Below are 14,027 nucleotides of genomic sequence, written 5' to 3'. Positions count from 1 at the left end.
AGTAATGGAATACAGATAAGGATCACACACCTTGAAGAATCACAGTTACAGGAAGGTAAATAACCTACCTTTCTTCTTCAAGTGATGGGCCTTATATGTGTACTGCACTGGCAGTGATTCACAAGCCATATTCACTGAGAAGGAGGGTGCAAGGACCCCTGCTATACCACCTCTGCCAAAGGATGAGTCAGCAGTAGATGCCTGCATAATGCTCAGGGCATGATGTCTCATGAAAGTCTGAACAGAATCACACATTGTGCCGCTTTACAGATTTCCAGAACAACCTCTTGGAGTGAGGCTAGTGATGCAGCCTGTGCTCTAGTCAAGAGGGCTCTGACCCCTTGCGGGGGTAAGAGGTCTCTGTCAGCTTGTAACAGAGCAGGATGCAACCTGAAATCCATTTGAATAGTCTTTGGGACAAGACTGGTAACAAGAAGGGTTTCTACAGGTATGTTAGCAACAAGGTGGTCAGGGAAAGTGTGGCACCCTTACCAAATGGAGGAGGCAGCATAGTGACAAGTGATGTGGAAAAAGTTGAAGTACTCAATGTTTTTTTTTGCCTCTGTCTTCACAGACAAGGGCCGCTCCCAGACTGCTGCACTGGGAAACACAGTATGGGGAGGAGGTGAGCAGCCCTCAGTGATGAACAGGTTAAGGACTATTTCGAAAAGCTGAATGTGCACAAGTCCATGGGTCCAGATCCAATGGCCATTATCTTTGAAAATTCTTGGCGATCGGGGGAGGTCCTGGATGATTGGAAAAAGGCAAATATAGTGCCCATATTTTAAGAAGGGAAAAAAGAGAACCCGGGAAACTACAGACCGGTCAGTCTCACTTCAGTCCCCGGCAAAATCATGGAGCAGGTCCTCATGGAATCCATTTTGAAGCACTTCGAGGAGAGGAAGGTGATCAGGAACAGTCAACATGGATTCACCAAGGGCAAGTCATGCCTGACCAAGCTGATTGCCTTCTATGATGCGATAACTGGCTCTGTGGTTATGGGGAAAGCGGTGGATGTGATATATCTTGACTTTAGCAAAGCTTTTGATACAGTCTCCCACAGTATTCTTGCCAGCAAGTTAAAGAAGTATGGATTGGATGAATGGACTATAAGGGGGATAGAAAACTGGCTAGATTGTCGGGCTCAATGGGTAGTGATCAACGGCTCCATGTCTAGTTGGCAGTCAGTATGAAGCAGAGTGCCCCAGGGGTCGGTCCTGGGGCCAGTTTTGTTCAACATCTTTATCAATGATCTGGATGATGGGATTAATTGCACCCTCAGCAAGTTCACAGATGACACTAAACTGGGGGGAGAGGTAGATACAATGGAGGGTAGGGATAGGGTCCAGAGTGACCTAGACAAATTGGAGGATTGGGCCAAAAGAAATCTGCTGAGTTTCAACAAGTGCAGAGTCCTGCACTTTGAATGGAAGAATCCCATGCACTACAGGCTGGGGACCAACTGGCTAAGCAGCAGTTCTGCAGAAAAGGACATGGGGATTATAGTGGATGAGAAGCTGGATATGAGCCAGCAGTGTGCCCTCGCTGCCAAGAAGGCCAACGGCATATTGGGCTGTATTAGTAGGAGCATTGCCAGCAGATTGAGGGACGTGATCATTCCCCTCTATTCGGCACTGGTGAGGCCACACCTGGAGTATTGCAACCAGTTTTGGTCCCCACGCTACAGAAGGGATGGGGACAAACTGGAGAGAGTCCAGCGGAAGGCAATGAAAATGATTAAGGGGCTGAGGCACATGACTTACAAGAGAGGCTGAGGGAACTGGGGTTATTTAGTCTGAAGAAGAGACGAGTATGTGGGGATTTGATAGCAGTCTTCAACTACCTGAAGGGGGGTTCCAAAGAGGATGGAGCTAGGCTGTTCTCAGTGGTGGCAGATGACAGAACATGTTGCACTTTCTTGTGGACTCCTTCCTACTGTTGTACAGGATGGATTGAACCACTTCTAAGCATGTCTTTCTAGGTTCCTCGCTTGTTCATATGACAGGCTGTTAGGTGGAGGGATGCCAGATTGGGATGCTTGATCTTGCATTTGTACTAGGGTAATAGGGCCAGGAACAGTTGGATACAGATGCATGGACATGCTGACATCTGGGGAATATTGGGAAACAAATGTCTGGGCCACCTGAAAGCAATCAGGATCACCAACACTCCTCCTTGCTTGATCTTTCTCAGGACCCAAGGTCAGAATGGAATGGGTGGGAAGGCATGTTATTTGTCCTAACCATAGAACTAGAAACTCATCTCCTTTGGAGCCCTGACCTTGAGCCATCCAGAACAGTAGATTGGGCACTGTTTGTTCTCCTAAAATGCAAAGAGATTACAAGAGGGGGATCTCCACTGTCAAAATGTTCAGAACCACCAAATCATGTAGTTCCCATTCGTGGTCCCTGGAGAAGTGCCTGCTGAGGGGAAGATCCTGTTCGTCGATGTAGAACACTGTTGCAAGGTTCTCCGGCATGATTTGGACCTGCAGAGTTTGAATGAATAGTAACTCCAGAAGATTTATGTGCAATTGGGATTCTTGGGGAGTCCATATATTATGTGTTACATGTTCATCCAGATGGGCTCGCCACCCTATTAAGGAATCATCTGTGATCAGTCTCTTTGTAAGTGGAAGAGGATGAAAGGGGCCCCTCTCACCATGAGAGAAGCTGGTACTCAGAGCAGAGGAGGGGGAATCAAAACTTTTCTAGCTATTAATAATTACACTAATTAACTACAAAAACATTATCTAAAAACTATTTACAAATATTTACAGTTCAAAGCAGAAGAAGCTAGCAACTTCTGTAGACACTGAAGAGGTTCCATCTCAGACCCCAGGCAGCAGAAAGGAACTGAAGAAGTGGTCAGTCTCCACCCCCCCTCATGCCCTCAGTTCAGAGAATGAGAAGCAAAGAGGGATACAGGTACAAACTAATGGACACTGATAACAAGGATCTTCTCGTTGAGCGCATGTGCACACCCACAGTGGAATACACATAAGGACCATCGTTCGAAAAAGATCGATGCACTGCATTATTTCTAGCATCTTAGAAAACACTGGTTGACACTGGCCACTAAAATGTGTTTATGGCATGTAATGTTGCCCTATAAAATTTGCCATATTTATCCATTAAAAATGGCACTCATTCCAATGAGAAAAAAATCCTGCATTAAGCCTGGCCTCTCACTAAGATGCCACAGTATTAGGTGCCTCAAAAATACCAGGAATAAACTGTTTGTTCATTTTGGTACTGTGCTCTCCAGTTTTGTTTTGTTTTAAAGGATTTCTGGCAGATTACATAATAATATACACTTACCATGTTACATGAAAAGCTTGTCGACATCCATGTTTGTTACATGTCATGCACGCACCGGTTGCTGCTTTGCTTTCTCTGCCTTGTTCATCACAAATATAGCATGTCTATTCAAGAAAAAAAAAGTATTCACATATCATACTAAGTACCCAAATTATTTTTGTGTTATTCACAGGAGGCATTTTATATGATGTGCTACAAGGACAAATTGATTTTCTCAATCTTGTAGTCAAGCTTACTTGAGGACTCCTTTACACAGCTTAATCACAATTTTTTAAAGCAGATTGCTACATACACTGTTTAGGATTTGCATAGCACTTTACCTTTTCTAAGTGCTGTACAAACATTAAATTAACTAAATCTACACACTACCTCTACGTTATCCTAATTCGGTATTATTCCAATTTTAAAGATGGGGAATACTGAGGCAGAGAACTTAAACAACTTGTCTAATGGTCAAACAGCCAATGGTAACGTGATTAGAACTCAAAGTTTTCCTAACTCCCCAACCCCGTGTTCATTCCTTCAAATCACTGAATTACTCTCATATGTTTGCTTATAAGTACAGTTATTAGTAGCAGTATTGTGGTATCACTTAGAAATTCCAATCAGGATCAATGTCTAATTATGCTAGATACTGTATAAACAAGTAAGACAGCCTAGTTTATGTCCAGAGGCGCTTCCTATTTAAAGTTAAACTTAATAATTTTATGTAATGCATATTTACATACAAATAGGTGGAAATAGATTTTCAGAAGTCTCATAATATGTCTCCAAGCCTACTTGAGGTTCAGAGGCCTTTAACCAAGTTTAGTAATGCTATTCAACACAGTTTTTATTTAAATATGAGTCTAAAACAGCACAGCCTTATAACCACCTGGTTAGAAACTAGTCTAGCTGGAACCTTGTTTAAATTGAGTTTAATTCAGGATCCTAAACTCATTTCAAAAGCCAAGGAACAAGTTAGATTTATAGCAGATTGTCAGATTTCTAAAAATGTCATTAGAGAATCTCACCAAATGCACAGTAATTAGAGAGACCTATAGCAATTTATTTAATTTTCCAAATTATCAACTAAGTGAATAATCAAAAAGAACAAAAATAATCCATCAAAATATATTTCATTTGACAAGTGTGTTTGTAATTGTAATTATAAATACTAACTATATTAGTACACATGCTACAATGTATTTTCTAAAATAATGAAGGCTTAATTATAGTGGACTTCACTATAGCTTCTCCTAATTAAAGCTTTCGTGAGAAGTATGTGAAACAACTGTTTTTTTATAATTCAAATATTGGGGTGTGCTGATTACTGAAGTGTAAATTAAGAGAGATTCTGCTGTTCTATGTTTTAAATATAGTTGCAACCTACTGCTAGAGCCCTACCAAATTCACAGCCATGAAAACTGCCTCACGGACTGCGAAATCTCGTCTCCCCCTGTGAAATCTGTACTTTTGTGTGCTTTCAGCCTCTATTATACCGATTTCCCAGGGGAGAACAGCATTTCTGAAATTGCGAGTCCTGACCAAAATGGAATTGTTGGGGGGGGGTGTCGCACAGTTATTTTAGGGGGTTTCAGTATTGTCACCCCTTACTTCTGCACTGTAAGAGAGAGGCAGCTGCTGACTGAGGGCCCAGCTCTTCAGGCAGTAGCACAGAAGTAAGGGTGACAATACCATACCAGGCCATCTTTACTTCTGACTATTACTGATGGTGGCTCTGCCTTCAGAACTGGACTCCTGGCCAGTAACTGCAACTCTCCAGCTGCCCAGGAGTAGCACCACCAGCAGCAGCAGCGCAGAAGTAAGGGTAGGAGTACTGCAAACCCCCCTACAATAACCTTGCGACCCCCCACACCACCACAACTCCTTTTTGGGTAAGTAAGTACCCCTACAATTACAACACTGTGAACTTTCATATTTAAATAGCTGAAATCATGAAATTTACTATTTTTAAAATCCTATGAATCTGAAATGAACCAAAATGGATTGTGAATTTGGTAGGGCCCTACCTGTTGCATAAACAAAATGAAAATGATTTCAACTAGAAATCCTTCATGGAAGCATCCTCTGATTTGGACAGACCAAAAACAAAAGATGGCCTTAAAAACAAAATTCCCACATGCACACAGGGCTGTACAAGACCATTTTGACAGAGGCACGCCAAGCCAAATTTCAGTGAGTGGCATTGTGTCCTGGTGCACAGGGCTGCAGCATCACTCAGGTTTCGTCTGGCTGCCCCTCCTCTGTGACACAGGGAAGGCCAGGTCAGGCCAAACCCAAGTGGCACTACGACCCTGCATGCTGAATCGCATCGTCACTTGGTTTTGGGGCACTCTCAAATGTGGGCCCACACAAACTGCCCCTTCTGCACTCCCTCTTCCCCCAGCAGAAAAAGGATGGGAAGCAACTTTTGTTTGCTTCTGCTGTTTTTCAACATCTCCTTTGTTTAAACTCTGTCTTCTCTTTACATTGAAGGAAAGAAGGAAATCACACTAATGCTTATGTATGACTACATTTGAGTAGATCAAAAGAGAATGAATGGAAAATACAGGGGCAAATATAATGGAGATACAATTTAAGAAAAAAGTGTATAAAAAGAGGTGAACATAAAAAAGAAAAAATATACAAACTAAAACAAAATACAGTAGATAAAGACAAAGAAATCAAATTCTGAGTTAAGGATAGAATGGCTTTTTATCGTCTTGTCTGGACTATAATTTAAGGTGTGCTATTAGCATATATTAGGTAACATGCAAATTAAAATGTTTTACAGAATCAAGTGTAGACAAGGCCATGTGTTTGGTCTCCACTAGACTTTTAAAAAACATAATTAGCTAACATTACACCTTCAATTCAAGTATAGACAAGAACTAGCTGAGGGGCCTCAGATCCTAAAATGATTTTACTAATTCCTTATCTCACTCACCAAGTGCATCAAGATTACAGTTCACATAGTACCTGAGATCACTAGCTGTTCCAACTCCCAATGAGTATCACATGACCTTCAATACTTATGTATTAAGAAAAAACAAGGTCACCATCTAACAAGTTTTCTTGCTTTTGAAGTGTACTTCGGCAGTAAATCCTTTGTTTTGTTTGAACATTTCCATTAACAGAAAACTTAAGTTCTAGCAAAATCCGTAAGACACAAGATCCAGCTACTACGGTATTACTTTACTGCCCAGAATTTTTCTAAGCATTATTCTAGTTGTTTTTCCTTAAATAAATCCCAGTAAAAGAAATGATACAAACATTTATTCAGTATGGATGTAGGTCCTGTCTATTCAGGACAGGAACTGCATTTAAAAATTGTACCTAAGCACTGTTTAAACTAATGGCCAAACTAAATGGCCAAACTATTTATAACATGATAAATGACTGATGAACTGCATTATAAACAGGTTTACAAAACAGTGCCATAGATTAGCTACAATTTATAGCAAGTTCAGCATAATTCAACTCTTCCTACACTAGCCATAAAAACTCTGAGTACTCTGAGTTTGGTGTAAGGCGGCCAAACACACCACACTTTCCCTTCGCTTCAAGAGCTAAAAGTCAACTCTCAAGTCAAACTTCCCCAGTACTCTGGTCTGTCTCTTGGTGCTATAGACTGGACACAAAAGATGAAAGTTCCCTTTCATGTGGTAGTAGCCCGGGATTTTGCAAAGTCAGTTCAAACAGTCCATATATTAGTTCAACCTCTCCCTGACCCCAATTAAGATTTTAGATGCCTGAATTGTAGCAACCTATGTACTCCTCCACCAACATCCAGAAGAGCATCAGTCATTCCTTAGTACAGATGGAGGAGAAGAGCTCTTAAACTCTCCTCCATCCTGGGCCTCCAGTGAGATAGCAGATGGTAATAAACAAACTGATCAAATGGGACAAAGCTCCCAGTTAAACAAGGATGCTATGCTTGGAGCAAAACAGAAATATCAGAGGACTTTTTCGCTACAGGATTTTGCCAATTAAACACTTTGCATTACGGTGTTTGCTTATCTGCTGGAAGAGATTTTTAATATCTCTTTGGAAAAGTTTCCAAATTTGGCGGGAGAAATAAAACCTGTTAACAAAAATTAGCTTCAAAACATTTTCTTTTGAGGACTGCACAGATCATAGTTATGATATGCACCACCCATAGCACCCATGCATGCAAGCAAGTTATTCCTCATGAGCTCTGATCATTTCTCAGTTTCTGCAGCATGTAATCCTTCATTTTAAATAAAGTTTCTAATCCTTACAGTTGTCAAGCCTTTTAAAACTAAACTGTTAGCATGAAACACCACCTTAAAACTATAGTATGACCTATCACTATTAACCAATAGGTCTTAACACTGAAGTGTAATAAGGACAATTTGAAATTTCAATGCTTTTAACTACCTTAATACTGACCAGTTTAGGAGAAATATTCAGCCAACAGACTTATCCATTATGACTGAACACCACAGTTGCAGGGGTTCCCAAACTGTGGGTTGCAACCCCAAACAGGGTCACAATAGCAGCAGACGGGGTCGGGGCAATCCCTATTGTGCAGAGGATGCCATTTTTCTCTGGACAGCGTAACCTTGCATGTACAAGATCATGATGCATGGAGGACGCCATTTTGCTCTACAAAACGTCATCCTCTGCACAGCATGAACTTCCATGCAAAATACATAGTAGTAGTAGTCATGTAGTGCAGAGAATGCCGTTTTGTAGATCAAAACAGCATCCTCTGTGTGGTGTGACCTTACACATATAGTGCATATGAGGTCATGAAGGGCAGAGGACACCATTTTACTCTACAAAATGCTGTCTTCCGTGCAGCATGATCTCGCTGGTATGGTATGAGTGAGGTCATGTTGTACAGAGGATGCCATTTTGCTCTTCAAAGTGACATTCTCCATGCTGTCTGGGGTCCTGGGAGAAAATAATTAATTAAATGGGTCATGCTGGCAAAATGTTTGGGAACCCCTGACTTAGTGTTAATGAGCATTTTTCCATCTCCGAGCTATTCAAATTATGGTCCTCATTCTGTGCTCCCTTAATATTGCTCTAGAAAAAGAAAGTAGATGTGAAGGACGTGTGAGCCACCTGTGTTAATGTTAGATATTCCATCTGCCTATTATTGTGTTGTCACTATAGTATTACCAGGGATTAATTCTAGCACATAAGCAGGAAAGCAGAAAAACACTTCTGTGATCACCATTTACTGACACTTAAAGGACAATGCCAAGAACCAACTGCTTTGAAGACAACCCACAACCCCTCTGGTGGGCTACATAAACTGGTTTGAACAGGCTCAAGACATACAGTGAAACAAAGAATTTAGCCTGCTGCAGTTTCCACGATATGCATCTGAGGAAGTGAGCTGTAGCTCACGAAAGCTTATGCTCTAATAAATTGGTTAGTCTCTAAGGTGCCACAAGTACTCCTTTTCTTTTTACAAAGAATTTAGGGACTGATAAAAAGGTTTACCTCTGAAGTACAGGGGGAGAGAGAGAGGGCCTGTGGGCAAGCAGACTGAATCCTATTTCCCAGAACAAGGATTATCTGGATAAGTAGGCCTACCTACTTTACATAAAACAGATATGCCTATAGACTATTTGCTGTGCTAAAACCCCTTTCGCTTCTGTTATGTTTTGTTCTTACTGTTGAGATTAAACAAAAATTAGTTTTGAAAATAACATTTTGGTGACTGTACACACACACACACACACACCAGTCACAACTCCTCCAGGGAAGACTTGAAGCATTCAAATCCAATTTAAACTGCTGTGGAATCCTGGTCGGTACATAGGCTACTACAGTAGCCCAGGAACTAGTCCATAGAGTAGGAGAATCACAAGATTCCACCCCAGGACAGGTGAAGGCAACAGGCCTAACAACCGAGGAAGTTGCACTCAGATTTAGAGGGCTCAAAGGTGCAGCTAATCCTAAACTGTGACAGTAGCCCCGCCTGTGTGTGCTAAATAATCAAAACAAATCCAAAGCTTTTGGCAGCACCAAACTGGAAAAAGGACCATTCTGCATCTAACTGCTCACAGCTATCAAGGGAGTAAGAGTCCTTTGCTCACAGATCTCTAAGCTTCAGCAAAAGCTCAAACTTTTCAGTTTCCCAGAAAACACTCAAATAAATATAAGTATGACAGCTGCCCCTACTACTGAGTAGATCAAGAAGCTCCAGATTTATCTGATCAACACAGCAGAAGTTTCCAAAAGGGATAAATAAAAGGTTAAAAGTTTTTCACATTTTCAGCTGAATTTGAGGAAATTAGATTATCAAAGTTGAGATAAAATTAACTGATTTGAAATGATCCAGTCTGTAAAGGGTCCAAAGAGTAACAAATATCCACTTGCATGAGAGGGCTACTACCTGTGCAGGCCTTGTTGGAAGTACCTACGTGGGCAGACTTTTCCTATTATTAATCTGAGCAAATCAGCCATGAGAGTAACCTAACAGATTTAAATCTGCATTCTACAAAGGATGTGGCCACCTCAGGGATAAAGTCAATTCAATAGTTTCAGATAGAGAGTTCCAGTCTTCCCTCTTTGATGCATCTTCCCCTTTAGCAACAAATATATTTTGTCTTCTGTTAAAGATTATTGTATTATGTAAAGCACTGGTCTATAAACAAACAATTGCATGCATTTATATTTAACAAAAATCCTATGTAAATATATATGTAAATTAGGTGCCATCCTCAGACTTCTGTCAAATTGCCAGTGCAACCCTCACTGCTGTAAGGATTGCATGCCATGCATCCTTCTATATATCAACATACCATGACAACTATAAATCTGTACATTTCCTATTATTTTTCTATTTAGACTTAATTAAATATACACAACCTACTTAGGACTCTGTAGGAAAGTAAAATTCCTAGAGGCTCTGCCTAAATTATCTTGTGCCAATCTGGCAAACACACAGTTTGAAGTAGGCAGCCTTTTAAAAAGGGCTGGCAATCCAGAACATTTTTCCTTGCATTTTTTCAAAACATTGCTACAGTTATTTTTAAAGGCTTTTCGCAATACCTACGTTTCAGAAAAAGCAGCTTTTTCCCATTCCCCAAAGAGCATGTGCACTTCAAACTGGCACAGTCTGGATTAAAAGCTTCTACATAGTTCAGTATAAAAACCAAACAAGTATATTTGAGTGAAGTTAAAATGTATTAAATTTTAATAGAAAAATAAATGGAGGAAATTTTTAGAGGTTACTTACAAGCAAGATTTAACTGGTATACTGTCATGTGTGTGATAAAAATAGATTTTAAATGAAAGGGTCTCTCAACCTGGTTTTGTTAAATTGATCGAGCACCCTTTAAATAATTCATCCTGAATTGTTTTAACTACTTTAAAAAATAAGTTGACATACATTTTGTTTCTGCTCCCTGTTGATATTTCAAAGACTCTTTTTGGGCAAGCAGAAAGACACCAAACATACTCAGGGCATATTCCTCCTCCACCCACTTTCTCTGGACACACTCCTGTCTACTGCCTCTTCAGTATTAGTTTTGATATAGCTGTTAAATACCTTCTTACAGAGCCTGGAAAAGATGTACACCATTAACAAACTGCAAAAGTGACTGTCAAACAAAGACTAAAAAAATACATTAAAATATTTTTAATCTCTCACTTATAGTAACCTTATGGGCTACTAAGAATGACAGTAAATATAATTTTCAGATGGAAATAAGTTTTTTGTTTTGACAATTTTCCTTTAAAATCCGACAGCTTTGCGTTGTGTTTATTCACATACAACAGAAGTCTTTCACAAAAGTTATAAATTATATTTATGAAAGAAGCATATTTCCTGCAAAGGACACATTACAATAAAGGTACTATGCAGCAATATTCATCTAGTGGAGCTTGTATATCATAGTTCAGTCTAAGTAGTTTACAGCAGCCAGTTTATAAAAACTACTGGAAGATTCACCTTAAAAGCAAGGATACTTTTTTTTTTCTTTTTTGCAACAATAGGAGAGTGTATTTGGCAGCTGTCTTTTCTCACAAACAGCAGCAATGCTGAAGACCTGCCCCAATCTTTCCAGCCAGCCCCAGCAGGGTTATTCAGGACACCCCACTCCACCCCTAGTTTTAACCATGAAGTGTCTGGACCACATGATAGGCGTCCTCCTGGTCCCCCCAGAAGGGGCCTGCTGGGCTGGTCCTTTGCTCTGAGCTGGCACAGTGGTACCTCTTGGTAAACAGCCACTCCCAGCCTGGGTTCATCTCAAGGATACTGGCAGGCATTTAACTATGCCTCTGCCACTGACAAGTCCACTATTCTCAGCTACACGCTCACAAAATTTTGCAGTATTTAAGAGCAATAACCTGAATCAAATAAAGCATCACTAAACAGTGTAATCAAGTGCATTTCACAGGCTGAGGGTTGGCTAAAGTAAGAAGTCTCAGCTCTAATAAAAGAAAATTAACATAAAATCCCCCCAAGACCATAGCTGAAATCTACCCTGACAAGGATGAGAAACAAGATGGGTGAGGAAATATCTTTTATTGGACCAACTCCTGTTGGTGAAAGACAAAAGCTTTCCCGCTTACACAGAGCTTCTTCTTCAGGTCTGGGAAAGGTACTTACAGTGTCATAACTAAATATAAAGTGGAACAGATTGTTTAGCATAAGTAGTTAACACATTGTAAGAGACCATTCAAGGTGAAGTGACCAGTTAACACCTCTGTATTTGTAAGACAAAAAAGGGGGCTTAGTGAGTTACAGATTGGCTACCCCTGGTTTAATACAACAACCTGTGGCTCCAGAACCACATGCGGCTCTTCAGAAGTTAATATGCGGCTCCTTGTCTAAGCACTGACTCTGGGGCTGGAGCTGCAGGCGCCAACTTTCCAATGTGCCGGGGGGTGCTCACTGCTCAACCCCTGGCTCTGCCACAGACTCTGCCCCCGCTCCACCCCTTCCTGCCCTCTCCCCTGAGCCTGTCATGCCCTCGCTCCTCACCCTCCCCGCACCCCACAGCCTCCTGCACACCATGAAACAGCGGATGGGGAGGGAAGGGGAGGCACTGATTGGCAGGACTGCTGGTAGGTGAGAGGTGCTGGGAGCAGGCGGGGAGCGGATGTGGGTCTGCTGACATATTACTGTGGCTCTTTGGCAATGTATACTGGTAAATTCTGGCTCCTTCTCAGGCTCAGGTTGGCCACCCCTGTATTGAACCATAAACCCAGTGTCTTCATTAAATTCATGATTTTTAGTGTGTAGCAAAGATATGAATTTAAGCTCCCTAGTCTGCCTTCTGAAGATATTGTGCAGGTTGCCTTTGAGGATGAGGACAGAGGTCAGATGTACCGTGATAGCTTTGTGAACAGTGTTCACCCACACATGATGTGGTGTTTTTGTCTTATCACTTTTCTGTGCAAGTTAAATTAAGAGGAGGGCGATTGTCTCATTTCACTCACATAGTTGTTATGGGACATCTAAGTACACCGGATGAGGTATACCACATGTAGTGATAGGTATGCTCAGGACCCACAGATCTTGAAAAGCAAGTAATGAGTATTTATTATCGTAGCAGTGGAGATATGTCTGCAGGTTTTGCATCTGTTATGGCAGGGTCTGATGCCACTTTGAGTTGGTGTGCCCTGCTCTCTGGGGAGCTTGCACAGACCAGGACACACCAACCCAAAGCACCACCAGATCCTACCAATAACAAAGCAATTACTCCATATCTTATCTGTCAGTCCTCATCCTCAAAGGAACCCAACACAATACCTTCAAAAGACAATTCTAGGAGCTGAAATTCATAACTTTGCTGGACACTAAAAATCACTGACTTTGACTATGTCTCCACTAGAAACCTTACAGTGGCAAAGCTGTACCACTGCAGTTGCACCGCCGAAAGGTCTCCCGTGTGGCCACTCTATGCTGGCAAGAGAGCCCAATGAGCAGCGGTAGCTATGTCGGTGGGAGAGCGTCTCCGGACGACATAGTGCTGTCCGCACCTGCACTTTTGTTGGTGAAACTTATGTCAGTCAGAGGGGTGTTTTTTTTCATACCCGTGACAAAAGTCCTAGTGTAGATAGCCTTAAAAAATACATTGAATTTATGGCTTTTTACCACAATCTGTAACCCCCTAATCCCCCTTTTTTGTCCTACGACTCTAGAAATATTAATTAGCCATTTGACCTTGAATAGTCTCTTATAATATATGTTAAATACTTTTGCTAAACAATCTGTTCCACCACGTATTTAGCTGTGACACTGAGTATCTTTCTCAGACCTGAAGAAGAGCACTGTATAAGCTTGAAAACTTGTCTCTTTCATCAACAGAAGTTGGTCCAATAAAATAAATTACTTCACCCACTTTGTCTCTAATATCCTGGGACCAGCACAGATTCAACACTGCAAACTAGTAAGAAAGAATAATTTGAGAGACCAAGAAAGGTTACATCTCAAATGATTCTCAAAATGATTGATGGGGGGGAGGGGGGAGGCCGCTGCAAATTAAGTCCAAACTGTCCAATAAAACAAGTTCCACCATATCTTCATTAAATAACAAGCAGACTAATCTTAGGTAGATTCCTAAACATGAAAATAGACCTGTTTCAGTTTGAACCTCACCTTCAAAAGCACCAAACTAAAAACTAGGAGAGAGAAAGATTGTATTTGGTCTGGGATTTCCATGTCATTCACGCCTGACAAGTGGGTGAAGGACTTTCAGTTAGCTACAGACCAACCAAATGTAAACTGTGGTA

At 41.1% G+C, this 14,027-nt stretch overlaps 1 protein-coding gene across 3 annotated transcripts in view; it reads right to left on the bottom strand.

The window, feature by feature from the left end:
• Positions 1–14,027, bottom strand: part of MLLT10 (MLLT10 histone lysine methyltransferase DOT1L cofactor) — a 238,691-nt gene that overhangs the window by 146,651 nt on the left and 78,013 nt on the right. For all 3 annotated transcript variants that reach the window (XM_084621830.1, XM_084621831.1, XM_084621832.1), the window contains exon 6: positions 3,321–3,424. In XM_084621830.1, coding sequence (XP_084477956.1) covers positions 3,321–3,424 — 104 coding nt within the window. The remainder of the gene's footprint in view (positions 1–3,320; positions 3,425–14,027) is intronic.

Source organism: Lepidochelys olivacea (genome assembly GCF_965140295.1).
Source record: "Lepidochelys olivacea isolate rLepOli2 genome assembly, chromosome: 2".
In the NCBI taxonomy this organism is placed as follows: Eukaryota; Metazoa; Chordata; order Testudines; family Cheloniidae; genus Lepidochelys; species Lepidochelys olivacea.
The sequence above is the reverse complement of the archived record's forward strand: the minus strand, read 5'-3'. Positions and strand labels throughout refer to the sequence as shown.